The sequence below is a fragment of the Falco punctatus genome, assembly GCF_963210335.1.
Source record: "Falco punctatus genome assembly, chromosome: 1".
In the NCBI taxonomy this organism is placed as follows: domain Eukaryota; kingdom Metazoa; phylum Chordata; class Aves; order Falconiformes; family Falconidae; genus Falco; species Falco punctatus.
The window spans coordinates 120,987,530-121,011,334 of record NC_137580.1 but is presented as its reverse complement, the minus strand read 5'-3'; the positions used below and the strand labels follow the sequence as shown (position 1 = coordinate 121,011,334).

General features: G+C 36.1%; 1 protein-coding gene across 10 annotated transcripts in view; it reads left to right on the top strand.

Moving 5' to 3' along the window:
- The window catches only part of MBTD1 (mbt domain containing 1), a 31,967-nt gene extending 8,360 nt beyond the window's left edge, over positions 1-23,607 (top strand). For 6 of the 10 annotated variants that reach the window (XM_080394125.1, XM_080394128.1, XM_080394121.1 and 3 more), the window contains 14 exons: positions 986-1,125; positions 1,965-2,079; positions 2,172-2,254; positions 7,839-7,956; positions 8,563-8,697; positions 9,176-9,264; positions 10,591-10,825; positions 12,103-12,158; positions 12,437-12,541; positions 13,381-13,528; positions 16,082-16,164; positions 16,496-16,730; positions 17,397-17,474; positions 19,618-23,607. In XM_080394125.1, coding sequence (XP_080250251.1) covers positions 986-1,125; positions 1,965-2,079; positions 2,172-2,254; positions 7,839-7,956; positions 8,563-8,697; positions 9,176-9,264; positions 10,591-10,825; positions 12,103-12,158; positions 12,437-12,541; positions 13,381-13,528; positions 16,082-16,164; positions 16,496-16,730; positions 17,397-17,474; positions 19,618-19,736 — 1,739 coding nt within the window. In that variant the 3' untranslated portion in view covers positions 19,737-23,607. The remainder of the gene's footprint in view (positions 1-985; positions 1,126-1,964; positions 2,080-2,171; positions 2,255-7,838; positions 7,957-8,562; positions 8,698-9,175; positions 9,265-10,590; positions 10,826-12,102; positions 12,159-12,436; positions 12,542-13,380; positions 13,529-16,081; positions 16,165-16,495; positions 16,731-17,396; positions 17,475-19,617) is intronic. The other 4 variants (XR_013929235.1, XM_080394123.1, XM_080394124.1 and 1 more) reach the window with 4 other exon arrangements.
- Positions 23,608-23,805: the final 198 nt, after the last annotated feature.

Sequence of the window (23,805 nt, the reverse complement as noted above, 5' to 3'; positions counted from 1 at the left end):
GTGTGCGTGTGTAATTGTTTGTTTTTTGCTAAACTGAATTTTGAATCCTGCTGTCAGGAAAGAAATAACAGGGGAACATCCGCCCTCCCATCAAATCTGTGTGTTGTATGTATGCACATGCATGTGTATGTTATGTATATTGTTTTTGTTCTTTAAGCTTTGAGGAAGATGTCAGTGTGTTCTCAATATGCTTGGGCATATATTCTCTCTTCCCTTTGTTATCTATACAATATATTAAAATACATTTCTCCCTATACTAGGGAAATTTCATTACTGCTACTGTATAGAGTCTGTTAGTGTATACCTGTTCACTACCCACTAGCTGTGAGCTAGAGTATACTGGGAAAAAAATCAAAAAAAGGGAGGACTGCTTTCATCCTCAGGGGAAAAAATATTTTGGCTGAAATAATTAGCGATTAGTAGAGCTCGCTCTGGGTAGAATTTGGTATTCTTTTATTGGCGTAAGTTTGTCACAAACTTACTCATCATGGCACAACTCGGTGGTGATGCTGTCAACCTCTGAAACATATGATTTCAGCTAAAGAGAATATTGGTGGGCTGGAGTATTTAGGGTATACTAATTTACGATTCAAGAAAGAGATCTGGTTTTATTTCAGGTGGGAAGTATTAAATATTTAGAGGAAATCAAGATTGGCAGACCTAGATTCAAAGCAGATATTTCCTTGAGAACCTTGAAAACACAGAAATTGGCTTTAGCTGCGTCATTCACTTCTACCAGTAGTAAAATTAATAGGGAGCAGAACGGAGGCACCCTTTCACTGATGAACTTGAGGTTCTTGGGTGTTTCACTGACATTCATGGTGATGTGCTTTAATTTTCTGTGCAGTTCCCTTCAGGGTCAAACCCCAAGGAACTGTTTGGTGGTGCCACCTACAGGACCTTCCTTATATTGTCTTTGTTCGGAATTTTTGCTGAGGTCTTTGTTACATTCGCTAACGTTTGGCTTTTTCTCTCCTCTGATAAGCTACATGCGAGATGTGTGGAATGGTTGGTGTCCGTGACGCTTTTTACTCTAAAACAAAACGCTTCTGCAGTGTGTCATGCTCTAGAAGCTATTCGTCAAACTCCAAGAAGGCCAGCATTCTGGCCAGACTTCAGGTAGCGGTACAGACACCGTTTTCTTTATATACTTATTATAGCCTGTGTTTGTAAAACTTGTCAATTTGTAAAACTTGCTGAATGTTGTAAGATAAGTTTTTCTTAACACATTAAAATTTTCACATAAGTGATTTTGTAAGCCAAAACTCAGAACTGTATAAGTAATGAACAAATTACTTTGCTCAGCAGAGCAAATTACAGAGAATACTGACTCCTTAATTCATTTCTGCTGCGGTGGCAATTCTGCAAAAAAAAGATCAGGGAAAAATCTTTAATCCACAGATGTAGTGACTTGCAATTCCATGCGTCTCATACGCAAGATACTTTCTGGCTTTAAAGAGCATAAAGGTTTATTTGGCATTGCTGTGTTTGGGTTTTGAGGGTTTTCTTAACTGTCTAGGTTTGCAAAATGGGTTTTGGTCTGTTAAAATGTTACTTGAATAATCATGAAAGTAGATTTGTGACATTCAAGAAAAAAGAAGGAAATGTCAAGAAATATTGTTATATCCTATCTCAAATTCATTGCAACAAATGCCAAGAAATTGTATTGGTGTAAATTAGACTAAAAGTTGTTCCTTTTGACCTGCTTTTAAAAGATACCTTTTTTTCAGGTAAACAACAACGAATGTATAATGCTCTTCAAGTTGGAATACTAGTACAAAAGTCATCTTTTGGACATTCTTTGCTACTGGTTTTTGTATTTTACATGTAGTTTTGTGATGCTTACTTAACTTCCATTCTGTGTTGTTCTAATTTTAGTTAAATCTACTAGAGATATGCTACAGAGCTATGTAAAAATAGGAGTTTGGAAAGACTTTATTTATTTAGCTTTTTTTTTGTTTTAGGGTAAACCTCCAACAAAGAAGGCTAAAGTTCTACAAAAACAACCTTTAGTGGCTAAATTAGCAGCATATGCTCAGTACCAAGCAACTTTACAAAACCAGGCAAAGACTAAAGCAGGTAATGACATACAAAGAGTTGAAAAATTTTCAGTAATACAGGATTTGGTGCTCATCATCAACTTCCTAAATAAAATAACTTTCTCTTGTCAGCTGTCCCTGTGGAAGGTTTCAGCTGGGGTAACTACATCAATAGCAATAGCTTCACAGCAGCTCCCGTTACCTGTTTTAAACATGTAAGTATTTTTCAATACATGTTATCTTTTTGTGTGTGGATATGAGAGTGTCCGTGTTGATTCCTGAATTGTTTTTTGCAAAACAGTCATATCCAAGGATATTTTAAGGCCTTGGACTATGAAACTTACGTTGTAAACTGTGTCAGTATTACTGACTGCTTTTTAGATAAGGGTGTTTATGTTTTATTTGAACACTGTCAATTACTCTCATCATACAGGCTGTCATATACAAAGTAGTAAAAGGAGGATTCTTAAACACTTCAAGTTACTTTTCTGACATTCAAGGCACAAAAATCACTGAATGTGCTAAAGAGTAACAAACTAACCAAGTTCTGCTGTGTTAAAAAATGTAGAAAAGGCTTTTGTTTAGATTGAGTCAGGCCTGCTCCCTTATGCTGAACTGATATTTTGGTTACTTTTTGGATTTGGGATTTTTTTTTACTTAAGATTCTCCTTGTCAGTCATGCTGATGGGTAGTGTAGAAACAGAGGGAGAATTAAGGTTTTTTATGTATCTGAAATTGAAAAGGTTGGTTTTCTTTGTATTAGTTAGAAAAATTCCAAATAAAAAGCTGTCAGTCGCTACAGAATGTAATTAGGGATTGAGGAAAATATTTAGCAGCATCTGTCTTTAATGTGGTTGTTAAATTCCAATTATTAGGTCTTGTTTAAAATATTGTCAGTACTTTCTGTCTCTTAAGTAAAAGCTTTCTGACAAAAAGTGTTTTCTTAGCATGCTTTGATTTTTATTTGGGAAGTTGGAAGTGTTCAGTCTTCTTACAAAAGTTTTATTTTGCTCAAAATTATCTCACAAAAATTGTAATCAAAACAAACATTTTGTTTCATGGAAGTTGTCCATAAGGGAGAAGAGAGACATATTTTCTGTCCAGTTCTGGAATTCATGCTGAGCCTTGTCAACTCATAAATCAGTGGGAGTGGAGGGCTCTTGGCAGTTGGCACTTTCTGAATAGCGCCCTTTATGCTTAGAGGCCTCAACTGTTGCCCAGAATAGAGCTGTGCATTAGTATAGCTTCATGAATTTGCATCTAATTCCACGTGCTTAAGCAAGCAAGTTTGTACTTTGCTTTCCCAGTTACATATGTGATATAATAAGTAATTCTTAGGTACATACCAAAAGGTATTGTTTGATAATGCAAGCTATGCTATTAGAACAAATGCTTCAATGACATCTGGCATCCTCTATTAGGGTACAGCTACAATAGTTAGCTCACTTGCGAATTGTGCTATAACATTTCCTATTAAAAGGAGTTATATCTTCCTTTTTTACTGCTTCATTTGTGAAGTTGAATGGTACACCAGTAAGGTGAACAGATACAATAGTAACGTTCACGTTTTACCTTGGATATTTTCACAAGCTACATGGCAGACAGTGCTGCTACGCCTGAATGTTGTTTCATTTCTGTCCCTGTTTTCCTTTTTATACAAGTTAAATGCAGCTCGTGCAGCCTCCTTTGGAGATTTCTACTTCTCTGGTGGACATTAGTTAGTGTTACCAGGGTGTGATTTGCATTTAGTTTTACTGCAGTTATTTTTTTGAAAAGATACGTTATTTAAATCAGAATCTGAAAACACATTAGTACTCTCTTGCTAGATCCTTTTCTCTCTCTGTCCCTCCCTCTGTTGATAATTACAAGAAATAATAATCTTTTTGTGTGTCTGGAAAGATTATTGCTAAGTTTTCTGTGTGTTACGTTGCTTTGATTCATGAAAATTTGTGTCAGTTGATGTTTGTTTACCATCCGTTTTTTTGATTCCATGCACGTTGTGTGTGTCTGCAAGATGGAATGTATAAAGCTTATTCTATCGAAAACAAAAGCTTTGCATTGACAGTAAAGTCATGACATATCTGCCTTTAAATTTCTATTACATAAAGTACATATCTGATTATACTGGGTGTATCTGTATGGGTAATTGATAGGGAGCATTTGGATCAATATTAAAGAAAACTTAAGAGAATTATGGGATGTGGGATTTGGCTTACTTATTACTTATTTAATAACCTGGCATACTTCTGTATTTCAGGTCTGATATATTTTTCCCAGACCAATTTTTTTTTTGCCTAGGGAGTTACTTCCTCTTCAGTTTACAACAGTTACAGTTTAGAATTAAAACATTTAAACCTTACTATTCTGTCTCCTTCTCTGTATGAGAAGAATTAATTTCAAAGTCTTTTTGTGCACTTAATTGTTAACTTCAATTCCAGACTTCACTGTTGAGTAACGCTACTGAAATTCACTAGCAATAGTAGAACTACGCCTGCTTTATAGTTAAGTAAACTGAAATAGTGAAGCTGCTTTGGTTCGTGTCATGTAGGAAGGCTGTGGCATGTAGTTTGTGCACCTTGCAGCTTTTCTTTTTTTTTCTTTTTTTTTTTTTAATTGCGTTGATCAGATGCGCTGCAGTAGCTGATACAAGGAGGAAAATGTAATTCAATGTTTTTAATATTTTGTTATAGCTTAGTCTCATACAATGTACTCATTGCTAACCTGCACTCCGATTTCTTTTTTTCTAAATGGCTTTTACTTTTTTCTGTATTTGCTTTTATGAGCTCAAACCATTCCTAGAAATGAAAGCAAATACAGTGTTTTGAGTCATTTTGCAGTACAACTTAATGCAGTTAATAGTAATTATTCTTTTCCACTCTGTTGCCAGTGAGATGCACATTTCCCAAAGTTAAGAATTTTTCAATCTTTCTTCCAGTTGAATTTTATCCTGAGCAAAAATATTTTCATTCTCTTGGTTTATTTTGTTATTTAAATCAATCATGTGTTCTAAGGGAACATCTCCAGGATTTCACACTAGATGGCAGTGCTTTGCTTTGAACTTTTAGTTTTAAAGGATTTTGCGCATTGTCTTCTGGCATTACCTTTAGTTGGGCTACCCTTCGCATGCGAGGTTGCAACTTAGTATCCTTATGCTTCAGGAATTGGTAGCATCACTTATTTTCAAGTCTGAAATCATGGCAATGTGGGTGCCATCCAAAACTCGGAAAAAACATCCAAAATTCGGAAGCCAGTTATTTAACCCACAGGATCTTTGTCAGCTAGGCATGTGGGGATGCTTAGGGCGCTCCTCTCAAACAGGACCTTCCTGATTGCAACTTACCTTGCAGAGAAGGCAGCTGCTGCTCACAGATAGACCCTCCCAGGTCATCTCCCGGAGCAGGAAGCGATGAGCCACATCTTCCTTGTTTGGGAGTGACGTGAAGTGGATCTCTTCGTCATGAGTCTGAAAGGTAAATTTGTTCTTACCTGTAAATTATGGTTCTGCTAGTTCGCACTATGCCAATCCAGATTTCAGAGTTACCCTTCCAGCCAGCAGACGAGTAAGGCTTTACACTTGATAGAGTGCTTTTTGAGTTTTTCAAAGCACTGTGCAAACATTGATTAATCAGATGAAGACAGAGAAGACAGGAAGATGGCTGTTACAGCCCTGGTTTATCCAGTCTTCCTCCCTTAAGAATATTCATGATGAGTGAAAAATGAAGAGATGGCGCAGTATACCAGGTATACTGTACACCATTACTTCAGGGCAGTCATGTTATCTGGCATTTCAGTAGTGATGCTACACAGGATGGCTTCCTTCTTCGAAAGGGTGAGCCATATGGATTGGTGTAGGAGAACTAGCAGAACCAATATTTTCACAGACAAGGACAAATTTAACTTTCTGCTATTTCCCTCTATACCAATCCACGTTCTAGAGGTAAAAATTTGTGACATTTCCTCGACTGGTTGATGTAAGGGGAAGTGTTTCAATATACTTTTCTCTCAGAATCAACTGAATAGATGAGCAGACACTAAAATATTTCAATTAAGTGCAGCTGGATTATGAAATTATCCAGTGCTGCTGGTTTTGATTGTTTGGCCTCATCTGTATGTCTCTATACAAGGCAACAAGATTTACTAAAATACGCAGTTTGGAAAGTTTCCCCAATTCAAATCTAAAATTTACACATGTCAATTCAGAAATGATAACGCATACGTAATAGGACTTGATTAAGAAGCTGTATCTGCATATTTTGCGTGTGAAAATAAACGATAGTCTTTCCAGTTGTTTTTTTCTCTTGTCTGCCAGATGGCAGAGAAGAGCTCTGCAGTCCAGACTGGTGTAGATGGGACATAGCAGAACATGAAGAGACCAGGCTTCAAGTATAAGAATCTTGCATACTTGTTGTAATAACTTATTTTTCCTTTAATAGTTAAGACTAGTTTTAAGTTCTGCATGCCTAGCCTCAACTATTTGTGCTAGTGAAGGGTATCCCTTTTTAAGATGAGTCTGGTTATTAGTGTTGCTAGTTGGCTATTGCTGATTGCCAGCAAAATTCCAGTATTGTGATTTCCAATCGTTTCGGATTCATCCAAATTTCTTCGCTTCTGGCTCTCAGCCAAAATCCTGTCAAGTTGGAGGCTATTCCCACCGAGTGGTTAAGTTCTCCGTATTTGCAAAGAGCTTTGTAAATGAGACAGCGTAGAATACTGTCTGCCGCTACGGTACAGAACCAGAGGATCACTTCCGTTGTCCCTGTGATATCTGGATATTCTCTGAACTGAGAAGAATTTATTTTTTTCTTCTCTAACACCTTAGAATCGGTATGACTGTTGTTCTTAAATACCCAAGAACGGAATCTTTCCCTTCTTGGTGGTCCCAAGTTTAATGTAGACTGAGTCCTTTTCTGTTTTGTCATCAGTATAATGTCAGTTGAGTAACTTCTAAGTTTTAGGTTCTTCAGCACTGTGTATTTCTGATACTTACAGTACCATCTTTGACTACCTTTTTGTGATGCTCTGTTCAACAGAACGTGCTTGTTGAGATTCCAAACTAAATGTGATGTTTATCTCCAGTTTCCACAAATCCTTAGTACTTCATCAAGCTTGTATTTCTTTTTGTTAGTAAATTGTTAGTCTGAGCCTTCAGGACAGTGTGAGGAATCTAGCTGGGCGTTTCCTTCTGGCATTCATGAAAAAGCTGCTGCTCAGCCTTTCTGTTCTTTTTTCTTGATGGAATGATCACTTGCAGGTGATAGGAGAGCCTGTTCCTCTGAGAGGATGTGAACCAGTGGGTGCGAACCCCACCATAACAAATCACCAGAATAGATTCAACAAGTAACTTTTAGGCATTTTTTCAGGAAATTTCCTGATTCATAGAATTTAAAGAATTTGATGCCTGTGGTACAGGTATGAATTTAAAGTACCATAATTTTCTTGTGAGTAGAACTGCAGAGGACTTGCACCATTCTCACTAAAATGAGTAGCTTGCACATAATTGGAAGACAGTAGAATAAAGCTGACCTGTGAGTATATGTAATTCGTGCTTTACAGATTTTTAAACTTGGAACCCTATAGTTTTTGCAAGAAATACACAGTAGTAATTGTATACAATTACAATACTACATGTAAGCTTCAAATCAAAACCAAACCAGGTTTTCATAGTGTTTGCTAAACATATGCTTATGTCTTATCATGTATATTGATTGTTTGTCTTTTTAAGTTGCTTGTAGGACACTAATAATTATTCTAATGTGGAGAACTGGTGACTTTTTTTCTCCCCACTACCTTAAACGATAGGCACCTATGGGGACATGCTGGGGCGATATCTCAGAAGGAGTGCGAGTGGAGGTTCCAAACACTGACTGCAGCCTACCTACCAAAGTCTTCTGGATAGCTGGAATTGTAAAATTAGCAGGTAAATATATTTTAGTTGAAATTATTAAAATAAAATAACTGTGTGAAGGGAGCTAATAATTTAGTCAATGGTCACAAGTTGTCAGACCTGTGTCAAAAGGTTATACATTTTAGCGCTGTCACTATTATACTGTTTTGCAGGGGCTTCAGTGATACTTCAGAATGCTTTTTTTTTTTTTATATTTATTGGCTCCAATTACAGTAAGAGCAGTGTAGAATGAGGAGATAGGAAATTGTGTAACAGCTAGCAAGTAAGCCTTGTTATGTGAATCACTTGGTTAAGTTAAAAATTCAAGGTCACCTAGCTAAGATACAAAAAAGCAGATACTGGATGATTAATTCTGTCCTACATATAACATCTAAAGGTTTATAGTTCAAGAGTTTTAATTTTAATTAAAAGTTAATTTATGTGATAGCACATGCACATTTATCAAAGTAATCCATTCTGTGCATTAATAACATGTAGAAATGTGCCTTAACAATAACATTGTATAAAAAGTTACAGTCTAGAAAATCCAATGTAATACACATTATGATTGGTAAGGAAATACTAATACATATTTTATAATCTTGTTTAACTTCTGTCTTTGGGATTGCTTTCTTTCAGGCTACAATGCTCTGCTAAGATACGAAGGCTTTGAAAATGATTCAAGTCTTGACTTCTGGTGCAACGTTTGTGGGTCTGACATCCACCCAGTTGGTTGGTGTGCAACCAGTGGGAAGCCCCTAGTCCCTCCTCGAAGTATGTAAATTGTAGCGTTACTGATTGGTGAAAAAGTCTGTCTTTATTAAACTAAGTTTGCTCATGGTCCAGATATCAAAGTATTTTTTTACCATAGCAATTCTTTCAACAGTTATGAATAAATCATTTTAACTCTTGGAAAAATAAGGACTTGACTGATGCTGAAAGTGTTTCTTGGAGTAGCCCATCTGATGTGACTTAAAGTTTTTAAGATCAAGGTGGAAGCGGTTAGCTAATCAGTGATGTGAACATGCACTGATTTTATTTATATTTTGTTATTAAATTCTTTGCCCTGACATACCCATAAACTTAATCTTGGGTAGCATTCATTCTCTAAAGAGGTTTTTGTCATGATTGTCATCCAGGCTTTTTAACAGTCATCTGGGATTTCTTCTTTACATATTCCAGACTCTAATATTGTCTCTAACGGACACAATTAAAAATCAGTGGCTTATTTTTTCCCCTTCATTTGCAACAGCCATCCAACACAAATACACAAACTGGAAAGCTTTTCTAGTGAAACGACTTACTGGTGCCAAAACACTTCCTCCTGACTTTTCTCAGAAGGTAAGGCTGATGCAATATCAATGATGTACTATAAACGAAATTGCAGCACAATGTGAAGAACTGAGCTATTTTACAATGGCACATTCGCTCCTTTTATGGTGAAGATGATACAGTAGCTTCTTCCCTTAAATACAGTTTTCCTTGAAATCTCTTATCTCCATTTATGTCCACATTTGTATGTATTTGGAAAACTGTTTCTTCTAGCAGACAGAAATTTTCTTGAAAAATAGTCTGTTTTAATTTTCAAGTACCCCAATTAAAAAAAAAAGTGCTAATAAGCTACCCTGTGATAGGTAAGAAAAATTAAAACGGATTTTTTCTAACTCAGCAATTATTTTTATCATGCACTATTTCAAGAAACTGAATAAAATGTGTGGTTATAGCACATAACTTAGATACAACTAAGTACGTACTTTAACTGTTAGTATTTTTCGTCTGCTCTGGACTAGATTTTTTTGCTGTCTTTAAGTCATGTCTGTAAGTGTGGCAGCTGCCTGTATAGTGTGCTGTAAGTTTACTTCCTAATACTGTGAGAGATGGTACATAGATTTTAATAGGAATATGAGACTTATTTGTTGTCTTACACTACATCTAATATCATTTAAAAAAAAGAAAACCCAAACCAAAAAACCCTTCTGCAGTTGTTAATTTCTATTTAAAAATTGGCTCAGTTAGAAGCCACATTAAACCGTCAAGATCTCAACACTTTGGTGAGTTCATAATGAAAATGGCAAGTCACAGATACTGATTTTTAAACAGAACATATTGTCACAAGGCAGATTAATATCTATTTCCATTCTTTTCCTTTTTGGTATATTATGAAGAAATATGTTTGTGAGTGGCCAGCTTTATGTTGAAGGTTTGTTTTCCATGCCTTTTTTTTTGTAATAAAGTATTTTAATCCTATTTTTTAAGTGCGATATTTTGAGTGGATGACAAAAAAACAAAAAATCTTGTAGGTGTGGGGGGAGGGGGGGGTAAAATTGTTTCTCAAGGTCATTTTATCCGTTGTTAATTGATCAAACTTTGATTAAGTCAACGGAAAATTCCTGCAACCTATGTGAGAATTGTATTAGGGGCTGTACTTGATATGATTAAAGAATTGTAGGATCTATTATAGTTAGTTTTCTGAAAAATTTCATTTTTCCCCCATGTACAATCACATATATAAAAAAAAAAATCAATTGTCATTTTTGCAGGTTGATTAACAAGTGCTTGAATTAACTTAAAAGCACATTGATACTGCGCTTTAATAGCAGAACACAGATGACTAAGGAAAACCAGAGTATATTCTTACGGAATGGGTTTTTTTCCTGTTACTTTAAGGTGTCTGAGAGTATGCAGTATCCATTCAAAACTTCCATGAGAGTAGAAGTTGTTGACAAAACGCACCTTTGTCGAACAAGGGTAGCGGTTGTAGAAAGTGTCATTGGGGGACGGTTAAGACTGGTGTATGAAGAAAGCGAAGACAAAACTGATGACTTCTGGTGCCATATGTACAGTCCACTCATTCATCATATTGGTTGGTCTCGAAGTATAGGACACAGATTCAAAAGATCTGGTAAGCTGCTTGTGTTTCAGAGCTGTCTTTGGGAGCAGTGTTGGCTCGGAGAAGCCTGCCTTCAGCAGTACTGTCACTTTATAGCATTAATAAAACTCTAGCTTGAATAACGAACTAGAAAAACCAACATCATGCCACCTAGGGGGTTTACCTGTTATGTTGTGTTCAGGACTTTCAGTTAAATATAGAATTGGTGTATTTTGCAGCACTGGAAAAGCCAAAATAAGCTTTACGTTAAATAAGCTTTACATTGATCTGCAGTACGTAGATATGTAGAAAGGTTCCATGATAAGCAGTGGTTAACAAACTGTCCAAGCAGGAAAACCTCGCACTGCAACATTCGAGCGTGGTAAGGCTTTTCATGCCGATACCTGGAATTATGCGGTCCTGCTCCACAAGCTCCTAGTTCCTTCATGTTTGCCTCTTTTGTACAACACAACATGGACAAGTATCCTATTAGATACTGAATTCTTCTTTAACTTGCAAATTTAAGGACTATAGTATGTTGATATTGCAAGATTGACATGTTTTAGGGGGCATTAGGAGGTCGGCAGGGAAGATGAAGTGACGCAGTTAAGGCCCTTGTTACCTAAAATACAAAAACGCTTGATTTGAATTTGAATATTTAAGGTTTCTAAACAAAAAAGAGCCTGTTTTTCATTATTTCTCTGCTCCATTGAGGATGTGTCCCTTGGCCAAAACAAATTTCTGTAAAACATTCTGCAAGGTATCCCTTCAGGAAAACCTTCAGTTTTTCTATTGCTTTAACTTTCACTGAAACCTTTATAAATGAGAGTAGTTAGAGAAATCAAGAACAGCGGCTATTTCCCAGAAATAATGTCTCTTAACAGAGTTCTAGGGGTACCCCTTGGAAAGTAGTATTCAACAGCTGGCTAAAACCAGGTATAGATTTGTATATAAATATATATATGGTTTAAAACTTATTATTTATAATGATAGAAAACAATAACATAGTGCAAAGTAGTTTACTACTTAATTTTTTGCAAAAGCTTCTACGTATATTTGTATCTATTTTGTGACGTAATCAACTGGTCCCTTAAATATTGAACGTCGGGGGTTTTTCCATAAATGCCGTTGTGTTTATAGAGGTATTTCAGGTAGAAGTCAATAAGGAAAATAAATGGATTATGTCCTCCGCGTGTTTGTGGTTGCGATGAATTGCATTGCATTAGCTAACGTATTCAGAAAAAACGTGCTATTAACTGTCTGCTCTGTTAACAAAACTTGTGAACAATGTGTGCTGTTATTTCTTGTAGATATTACAAAGAAACAGGACGGGCATTTTGATGCACCACCACACTTATTTATGAAGGTGAGTTTGGTAGCCGGAACACTGTTTTTTCAGCATTGATTGAGGACTTTTAGTTCGTGGTGTGTGTAAAACAGACCTGAAACTCTACTTAAGTCCTGGAAATACGCCCAGCACAAGCATTACTACTTTTATTTAAGCACTTACCTAATTTGGCCTCCTTGATATAAGCAGAGGTGACAGAATGGGTATTTCCGTCTGTTGCCTTGGCAGTGTGGGGTTGTATTTTGTTCCAGGTCTGTAAGATTCTTAGTGTCTGGTGCTGTTATGTGATTCTTTAGGTAAAAGAGGTTGATGCAGCTGGAGAATGGTTTAAAGAAGGCATGAAATTGGAAGCTATAGACCCCTTAAACCTTTCGGCAATATGTGTGGCAACTATTAGAAAGGTAAGAAAACAAATATGTATTTGGGGAAGGTAGATAGCAATCCTTTTTTCACTCGCCTTTATTCAGGCTTGAAACAAAAAGCTCAAAAGCAGAATAAATGCAATTCATTCACATGGTGAATGTATGTAGGATATGTCCATTAATTGTTTATATACCACTGCTATGAAAAAGTGTACTTGTGTAAATTTTTTTTGTCTTTACTTGAATCACTGGAAATTCAGCCTTACCTTTAATTAGAATGTTTGTGAGATTAATTTGCAGGACAGTCTTCTGCTATTTACACCAAGTGTTTTGCAACTGTTCAGAAAGAAACCTCATCTTGCTGACTTGCAGAAGTCTATGAAAACATTTTAAGGCTGTACTTCTTTCCTAGCTTGATCAAAAGGGAGCCCATTCATGTGAAATCTGTTCTAAAAGGGAAGAAGGTGTAACTAATAGCTTAGAATTGTATAACCTTTCCAATGAGGAGTGTGGCTGTGATTTTGAGTCTTTTTTTTCTTATTAATGGTGTGCAGAATATCCTTGCAAGCTAAAGAATAGGCTGAATTATAAAGCTTTAGAAGTAGAACTGATGTTCACGAGAAAAAACAACTAGAGGTCAGCAAAAGGAAATGTTTATCTCATAACTTCGCAGTTTACAAAGGTACATTTGACAATAGTACACACAATCTTGGAGACAGGTATGATTTGAGGGTTTTGTTACAATTGAATGTCCTTCTAAGTGTGATTCCATTATTACCGAGTTACTTTTCACTCTTTTGAAACATGGCATGCTTTCTTTCTAGCCTTATCACACAGTTAAAGGTATTTAATGTAAAATTTTGTTTTTCTTTATAAAGGTGTTAGCAGATGGCTATCTTATGATTGGGATTGATGGCTCAGAAGCAGCAGATGGGTCTGATTGGTTTTGTTACCATGCCACTTCCCCTTCTATTTTCCCTGTTGGTTTCTGTGAAATTAACATGATTGAACTAACTCCACCCAGAGGTACATATAGCATTCTGACCACATTTTATTTTGAATATTTTTCAGTGATATTGTATGTGCCATATGCTTTGTTTTCTTAGTCTACAAAATTCATGTCACTTTTTAGGACTTTCTCAAGTCTGAAACAAGTACAACAGCGTGACTTCAAAGTAATCTAAAATGGAGATAACGAACGTTTTGTTTAGAAAAAGGCAAATTGAACATCTGATTGATTCTCTGGCTAAAATAATTTGCTTTTTCTGTCGGAAATGGAGGAGAGCCACTGGCTGAGTAGTATATCCATGAAGCAAATGGGAAGTATGGTAGTCCCTGGAAGGACTGTTCAGAGTATGTCATTGCTTGTGAAGTCCCGCCCGCCAAAGGGATTAACGAACATTGTAAAGAATCTCAGACTTAGGCTAATCCACAGCAGTATCAGTTAATTTTTTTGAAGAATATGCACAAGTGAGCTTCGAGGAAGTAGCCGTTAGAGCTGTATGCTGCGTAATCCCTTCTGTGAGAAAAAGCTGTCTGTCCACCAGCACATACACCTACAGAAGACTGTATTGCCTTCGTTTTTCCATTTTATTGTCTTGGTCTAGCGATTTATGAAGAAGATTGTAACTAGCTGTGTAACAGCAAATAACGGCTTCCTATGGATTTCTTTTATTCTTCTCATTTTTGCAGGCTTCTACTTGTATTTATTGAATTATTTTTCTAGGTAATAACTACAAAGGCAGTGTAATGCAACATGAAGAAAATAATTTTGTATCACTTTCATTATTGCACACCGATGAATCCATCATCTTTCAGTACGTGGAAAGTGCAGTTGGACAGATAAACTACTATTTTTCAGTCAGCTCATATAGTGGATTTATTGCCTAGCAATTCATGGGTATAATCACCCCTCAGAAATACATGGTGCAACAGTCTCTTACAATAGGAAATGTTTTTTTGCGGGAGGAAAAAGCATGCATATCAATATGTATCAATCAATTTAGAAATAAATACATTAAATTAATGAAGGCAGAAAATCTCCCTTCTATGATTAAACTTTTTCTCTCTATTCTTCAAACACTACCTACATGATAGTATGTGAGTTTTGTTGTTAGCACGTTTATGATGCCTCTGTGTTTCTTGTATCGTGGCAACCTTATTCTTTATCTTCGTGTATATTTTCCCTTTTATTGCAGTTTTCCGTAAGTCTGGTATCATCCACTGAAAGGTGATTTAGATTATTGCATGTGCGATTTATAAAATAATTTGAAAGAGGAAATAACAGGGGTAAAATACAGAACATAATGCGCATTAGCGTATTTAATAGAACCAAAATGATTAAAGCTTCTTAGCTCTTACAAGAGAGGTATTTAGTCTCTCCAAATTTTGGGCTTGAAAATGGAGTGTTGGTTAATTCTGACTACTCTAACAAGGACCATGTGCACTTGCCTCTAGTGCATGTGGTGAGAAGCTAATTAAAGGACTTGTGTACAAATATATTGGTCTAGCCACAGGAGCCGATACGTTATTACCCTTATTAATTGTTAGCTGTCCAGTTACATCTGTTCCTGCAGGTTCTACATGCCTAATGTGAACAAACTACACTTAGCGATGTGGGTAACTTAAATTTGCTGTGAAGTCACTGGCCTTCATAAGCTCATTCCTTCCAAACCTCTTCATCTCCTGCTGAAATCAGTAGAAGGTGAAGACGCTTAGACACTTCCAAGCGTGGGATTGCATTTGGGCTGTAAATGTTAGCTGTCCCGAGGAGTCCGGCCGTGCAGTGCCGAGCTGTGACTCAGTGGGAGCTCTCTGCCCCCACTTAGATGAAATCCAGCTGTTCCCCACAGCTCACCATCCTGCTATACTGCAGTCATTTCAGAATGCCCAACACTGCATGCTACTACAAAGAAATCTTTCAAGCTGTTGTTGCTCCAGCTAGAATTTGAGAATTCTTGGTTTAAGCAGCTGTAGAAGTTGCCCTAAGTAAAAACTATTCCTGTGGGGTTGTACGTATTCAGTGGATGAACAAAAGCTAAATATATTTGAGAGTTTATTTTCTTCCCTTTTTAATAACTTTTAAAACAACATTTAAAAATCCTGTAATTGTCCATATTATTGCTATTTTTAGCCTTGTTTAAGTTTTAAAATATTCACGCTTGCTCTTAGCACTCTGTTCCTAAAAGTCTGTTGATAGCGCAGCTCTTTCCCCACAGGAAAGACGCGGAATGTGCTTAATTACATGATGATCTGTTCTGGGTCATTTGTGTTGGGGCCCTGTAGAGGTCAAGGATCTGCATGGACAGAAAGCTTCAAGTATGAAGGATTAATCTTACCGTTGAATGACACTTTCTATATTATCCAGAGGTTCATTCATCTTGTTTGTTGCACGTGGGCAATGTCCAGGTGACTGTTCTGTCCCTTAGATCAAAGCTTAGAGAGTGGAAGTTTCTGATGTTAATGTTTTGCTTTTGTTGTGTTTTTGGCCTTAACACAGTGCCAATATACTATTGTTGTTGTTGTTCTTACGCATAAAGTTTGCGGTTGATGTCTGAAAATGTTGTTTAAAATCCACAGGTTATGCAAAACTCCCTTTTAAATGGTTTGACTACCTCAGGGAAACTGACTCAATAGCAGCACCTGTAAAGCTCTTCAACAAGGTAATAAACATATTATGTATATTTAAATTGTATTTAGTAGTATCTTTAAATTTCAGTCTGCATAGTCCATGAATTGACCCATTTTATTAAATCCAATTTTGAAAAATTAGAGCCACAGACACTTCTAGAAATAAGAACCATTTGAGGATATTAAGCTTGAATATTTTTAAATGTTAAATAAGTACAGGGGTATGTGAAATAATATATTAAATTATTCTTGGTATCTTCCTACATTAAGTTGACCGAAATATTATTACAGCACTGTGCTTAAATCATGTTAATTAATGTGTTTGTTCACTGGTGTTTTCCCTGTCTGTGTTTGCTTTTCCAGGAAGTTCCAAACCATGGGTTTCATGTTGGAATGAAACTGGAGGCTGTTGATCTGATGGAACCTCGGCTGGTATGTGTGGCCACAGTAACTCGCATTATCCATCGTCTTTTGAGGATACACTTTGATGGGTGGGAAGATGAATATGATCAGTGGGTGGATTGCGAGTCCCCAGACCTCTATCCGGTGGGATGGTGTCAGCTAACTGGATATCAACTACAGCCTCCAGCGCCACAATGTAAGTTCCTTTCTGTAAATAATGCAGCAGTTACTTACTGGTCCCTGTTCATGGGTGATGATCTTTCTGACTTTATCCTTTTCAAGGGTGAAGGTCACTGGGCAGAACAAGGATAGAACAAATTTTTGCTGATGCTTAGAAGTACGCAGTTCTAATCAATTCCACCTTGACTTCTAAAGTACTTCTGCGTGTTTCTGTGGCTACTTACTGTTCTTTAAAGCCAGAAGATGCTAATTTGATGCAGGGCAAAAAAAAGCCTGTTACTTGTCAGTTCTGGATAATACCACTGAGAATTTGTATTGCTTTAAGATTGCAAATATATATGCTTTACATATTGAATTTGATGGAACTCAATGTGTGCGTAGCTATTCATGTGCAGAAGTATATATGTAAGAAGGCTGTATTTTTAGTGCATCAAGACTTGTCCTGTTAGGTCAAATTATATGATGATAATTGATAACTGCATTTTGATAACTTAGTTGTTTAATGAGAGGGTAATAGTAGTTATTGTTAGTAGCTTAATGGGAGGCCTTTCCCACAATAAAGGTATTCTGCCTTCGTTCAGTCACTAAGGAAATGCTCTGTAACTATGTAGCAGCTTTGACACATTCTGAAGTGTTTTTCCAAGGTACTACACTTTAATTTTGAATTCTTAATTTTTTGCAGCATCAAGAGATAGCCAGTCAAGTTCATCAAAACAAAAGAAGAAAGCTAAATCACAACAGTACAAAGGACATAAGAAAAGTGGGTGACAAAGTAGTGTTTTCACTTTTCTGTTTAAAAAGTTTGTGGCCTCTCCCCAAGTCCCTACTCAATTTGGAAATGTGTGTGTGTAAACAGCTGTTATACTTAAAGGTGCAGTATACCATAAAAGGAACATTTTAATTGAGAAGAACCATTTTTTATAACTTGCAACAGGGTAGATGTTGCTAATAATAATTTGTATGAATTGTAGGTGGACAACTGCTACAATATTTTTTGTATTTCAACATTTTAATTTAATACATCGACTATGTAGGTATACTGCCTTGTACAAAATGGGTATCAATTAACACAGTTTTAACTCTGCTCTTTGTAACACAGGTGTAGGAATAAGAACCAGGTTACTTGGATCAGAAAGAATGCGATGTAGGAAATTCAACTTGCCATCTAGATGACTCCTTTTTAAAACAAAAAAAAGTTACTTATTTGCCAGGTTTTTTAGATGAGACGTCTGTGGGAAGCTGTATGTAAATAAAACTTCTATATGATTATTTTCAGAAACAATAAATAGCATTGCTGTATGTGACTCTACTTGTCACAGTAAAACATTTTTAAGAATCTGAAGTGTTCAGGTTCTTTCTGAAGTAATTGTTTCTCTCAGGATCAAATTATCTTTAAAATTCACAGCCAGTTTGAATTTGCACAAATGCATGTTTTGCATGCTCCATATTTTTGTTTCCATGGCTGGTTTAAACTGAAAATCTGTTTTGTATGAGTATAATAAAGGGAGTAGAGGTAGCCAGTTGCGAGAGCACCTTGTGCCTTCTCCCATCGTTCTTCTCTGGAAACAGATCCATCTGTATTCTCTCCTCTAAGCAATATTGTAGTTTCATATGGCAGTTCAATTCCAAAGGTTATATTATTTAGACAGCACTTCTGTTGTCCTCCACAGATCAAGATTCTTGATCAGAGTTGGGCATAATGTAGGGAAAAGTGGTTGGGGGGGGGAAAACATCAAGGGGTTGTGGCCTGTGCAGGTGGGAGGAGACATCTATTAAAGAAGTGAAAAAAGCGCTTGCATTATGCTGCAACTTTTTGACATCTTTTAATATCCCAATTTTAAAATTTTATTTTTATTTAGCACAAGAGTTTGTTTCAACATGGAAGATGACATGGAAAAATAATAAAAGAATAATCAAATGACTTCTAAGTTACTGCAGGGCTACTAGTAGCAACAGGTTATGGGTGGCGTTTTTACCTTTCACTGCATATTTCTGCATTTCAGGATACATTGATAATGCATATAAACTTTGTATTCGGTAGCTGTAAGCTTTAATACTCTTATTACCCATTTGGTCATAGAGAACGTTTTATTTTTGTATAATCGACCCTTTAATGTGGGTACTGCACCTTTAATGAAAGTCTTGACGTGTTTTGTTTTCTTCTTTTCATTGTGCTCATGTTATGGTAATTCTCGCTATTCATGAAGCTGTAAAAGTAATTGTGATGTTATTGCTATTCATAACATCTTTTTTAATGTCTTAGATCTCATTTCTATTTTCTTTTTACAAAAGAAAGGAGAGAGGACATTCATGCTACAAAAAATGTTTTTCTTGAATGAAACTTGTCTTCTGAGATCTTAAAATTCTAACCATGTATTCAGAAATCTTTGTCAATATTATTTTCTTCTTTCACAGATCACTTATAGTAATTAGGCTAAGAAATGTGAATTTTGGCTGTAAATGGCCAACAGTTAATCTTTTTATTTGCATAAAGACTAAGTAGGAAGTAAGGAGTAAAGAAAAGTGTAAACGGTAAAATAAGCATTGTTCTCTGCAGCAGTCGTTGTTCCTGTTAACATGTTCAGTTACCACCTTAAACCAGTGTTTTAAAATACCGAATTCTTGAGAAAACCTGTAGAGAATATGTTATTGTAAGTAATTTCTTCAAATATGTTAATATTTGCATAACTTGTTAATATGAGCATAACTTAAGGTTCAGCTTACAGTCAGAAAACATCTGCTTTCTGTGGGATACCAGGTGTTAAAAGAAGAATCACTAAAATGCAGAATATAATAAAATGGGAAATCCGGGGTTTGTTCCTAATTGAAATAATAAGTAGATTTAAGGAAAAGTTGTACTTTGAATTTTATAGATCTGTAATGTTCAACTTTTTATTTTTTAGTGACTTCATTGCAGCTGAAGGAAGAGTTATTAGATGGAGAAGAGTATAGCTTCCTCCAAGGAGCATCTGATCAGGAAAGCAACGGATCTGCCAGTTACTACATCAAACAAGAACCATGAGGCAGCTTGGAAAAGCATGGGGAGAGTACTGGTGATAGGAAAGGAGCCTTTCTCCAAGACTGACTGACTTTGTTCCCACTTCGCTGGTACAGTTCAGGTGACTGTACCTGGGGCACTTTGCTAACTGTAGATGAGTTAGACTCAGTTCAGAATTTTTTGGAAGGCGGGGAAACTATTTTAGTGAAAAAGATTTTTCAATTTATTAAAAAAAAAAATGGACACTTTTGTGTTGTATTTGAAGCTTTTGAAAGAATTTTGTAATATTTTCAAGTTCAGATTTATTGTGCATTGTTAACAAGAACTGAAATTCTAATTTTTTGGTAAGATTAAAGTTTAATTAGCATGATTGTGGGAAGCGGTTGGAGGACAATATAGTTGCAAATACAAATGAACTGTCATAACAAATGAACCTTTTTGGTACAAGTTGGGAGGCTTTTAGACTCTTGTGAACTGCACTGGTCACGCCTCTGTTGTTTTTGGTTGTTTTTTTTATTGTGAAGATACGGCATTTAAGCCCTAATTAAGAGACATAAATTGTATGTGGAAGATTGTCCTGTAAAGCTCTACTCAGTGAGTAGCCCCAGTTGCAATGGAGCCATCGTCTGAGGAAGATTTTTACTTTTCAAGATGTTTTTATTTAGTTTAAATACTTTTTTTTTATATAGGATTTTTTTTTAAAATAAGTTCCTTAGGGTCTGGTTCAGTGCCCATCGATATCAGAAGCCTTGTCTCCACTGACTACAGTGGGCATTGGATTGGGACTGTAAAGCTCTTGTCTGTACATGAATGTCTGTAGTCTGGGAATGCTTCAGCAAATGTTTACAGAGCCCTATGCCAAACTGGAATTTCAGAAAATTCCCTCATTTGGAAGATTATTTTTAGCTATTAATTTAGACTGAAGAAGAAACTTAGATGGACAGTAACTCAGTCCTCCCTTGGTAGTGGGAAGGAACTTCTGAGTATTCTTCTGATTATTTGTTTTCCATTCAGAAAGACCTAGCTGTTTCCTTACCATCTCCAAATATTTATTTGTGAACGTTTAAAACCGGCATTCAGCGTGGTTTCAGGTGAGCTAAAAGGAGCCATACATTGTGGATTAAAACTAATTCCATTCCGCACAGCCTGCAATATTCTTTTCTTGCTGCAATAGTGTAATACAGAAGTTGAGACTTGAGAAACAGTATATAAATCACATACTGTCTAGTATATGATTCATACACTGGTTTTGCTTATTGCCTGGAGCCCTTGTGTCTCACTTCAAGTATCCCATTAGCCCCACTTGCCTAACTGTCCAGAGTTTTTTAAAGTCAAAAGTCATGTAAAAGGGTGAAAATGACTACCAGTAAAATACACAGTAGTTTAGCATGAGCTCTTAATAATTTGGGTTTCATCTTTCCATATTTTTAAAACTGTGTCCATTTTTGTCAAGGATCTCATTCGTGGAGTCGATTAGTAAAATGGTTAATCAGCCCTGCAGAGCTGTGACTGGAAAAATGTGCGTCAAGAGCTTTAGCTTTTACCAGTAAGGTTCATTAACTAAACTCAGGAATTAACTGCATATGTTCTATAAGTGCTTCTGGGTCTTAGCAGGTCCCCTTCAGAGCAGTACAATGATCATCTGACTCTTGACCATAAATTAGGGCTTAAAAAAAATAATCAAACTGATTAATGTCTGTGTTCCTACAGCTTAAGAAATGCTTTAAGGATATCGACCCACAGAGCCCCAGGAGACCATTTTTGTATATTGTTGTTTGAGCTTAAAAAAAAAAAAGTGCATAGAAAGTTGAAAACCAGCAATTTGATTATTTTCTAAAATATTGCTCTAACTTTGGGTACATAGTATTGGTAATATGCACAGGTTTACCTCATTCTATGCAAGAGGGGTTAATTATGTAAAGTTTTGTATTTACTACTGGAAGTTAAAAATGTCCTGTATAGTGTAGGAATGTCTGGAATTCTCTTCTCCCTTACTGGTAAAATTTCTTAAATACTGACCCCTTTTTACCAAGAGCTTCTTATATTGACAGAATCTGGTTATCAGATTATAACTATCTATAAGTTCAGGTGGTGAAGACATTTTAGCTCTCTAAAATAGCCCTAGAAAGGACTTTGTCAGGCTTGGTAGGCTTCAAATATGTTCTCTCAGATTCTGACCCACCCGTGATGTTTCTTTTGAACAGACTGGATTGGAGAAGTAGGATTAGAGACCATTGTAATGACACTTTGAGCCTTATTTTTTTTCCTGTGTTCTCAATTTAACCTGCTGTAAAATCAAGCTCTGCAAACATTGATTTCGTTTGGTAAGTACATCGCTATCGATTTTTTTTTTTTTTTTTTTTTTTTTTTTTACCTTTTTTTTTTAATGCCACAACTTGCAGATTGTCCCAGTCAGCTGGCACAACCTCGCTTTCTTCTCTCATCGATAGCTTCTGGCTTAAGTGGAAAAACTGTTGCGTTAATTTGTGTTTCATAATGTGAAAGATTGGGCTAGTAACGAGCAAGGTCTGTTGCCAAGTTTCTAAACCTTGTGCTTCTGTGTGTTGCCCAGGCTCACACCTGATTTCTGAGTTACAGCCTTCATGTGTCTAGGGAAAACGAGCGTGGAAGTTGAACGTGCTTCTAGTGTTGGAGAAATGCAAGAATCTGATTTGAAGTCTGTTGGTCATTATAATGTTCTTTGAAAATAGGTATTTTATCCATTAAACACTAAAGTATGTGAGTTGATGTGCATTCTCAGATACACATGTGACTTCAGCAGGAGTTGGGTGATGTTTCTGGTGTTCCTGAATTCAAAATACACCCAATTGTGTAATTGTCAAATACAGTGAAATCTGTCCTAAGCAAACCACCTGAGGAACGAATTGAAGCCACTTCCTTAAGGAGAACCGGAGCAAAATTCTACCAGGTATTTAGAGTGGTCTCTTCCGAGAGTGGGCTACCCGTCAGCTATGGTATCCATAGCATAGGCTTCACTGTATTTGTAAAGCATTTGTTATTTAACATGGCTTGAGGTATTTTTATCTTCGCTTTAAGCCGTGTTACTTGGCTAAAAGAGCAGCAAAGTGTTGGACATCTGAAATCTTCAATGGGGTCAAACTAATTTCAGTATTTGGCATAGCAGGTTTTTATAACCATAAGGTAGTGCAAGTTATGTACCTTCCTTTGCAGCTACCCTTCCTTTATTGCTCAAAATTTTTCTGCTGATCTTTGATTTTTATGTTATTTTTAAATACAACTCTCTAACCTTTTCCTTGCTGCATCTGAGGAAAGCTAAAGCAGTTATCAATTCCTTGTTCTACGGATACTAACACGGGTTTCAGTGTTTGTTTGGGTTTTTTTTATTGTTGTTTTATGTGATGTGAATACCCTCTCCCGTCAATATTTGTATGATGGTGCTAATATATTTGGTAACAATCCTTTATTGGGAAGGGATTTTAAAAAGCTGTGATTTCAACTGAATTTTTCTTCCTTTTAATTTTCGTATTTAAAACAAAATGCCACAGCCATTTTTACAAAAAAAGCATCAGCTTTGGCCCCTGGGAAAATGTTGGGGCGGGAATCAAGATTAAACAAATAGGGTTTTTACATCATTTCTCTATGTATTTGATATATAGATCAATATCTGTACAAATTTAATCTTTTATTTTCTTGGTAATTTGTGTGGTCAATGAGAGAATTTAAAGCTTTCTCATGCAATGTACATAACAGTGACAAAAAATGCTTTTGGAGAAATTAATGTTACTTTCATTTTTACGAGACTGCAGATTTTCAGCATGGATGTGAAAAGCATTAAAATTATAACTTTGTGTACAAGATGAAAATAATTCACTAAATTTGCCTTTTTTACACAAAATAAAAATGATAAAAAGTCTTTCTGAAGTGTGCTTGAGTTGTGTTTAAAATGCATTCCTTGGCATATAAGCACATTCCAGCTTGTTTCTTTTCCAAGAGAATGGATAAACTAAAACGTTCAGGATTTCACGTTGTTGCTAAGTAACAGTGTCTGCATCTCAGCACAAGGCAAGGTGTTTAGTCTGTGAAGGTAAGCGTTTACTAGAGCACAGGATCT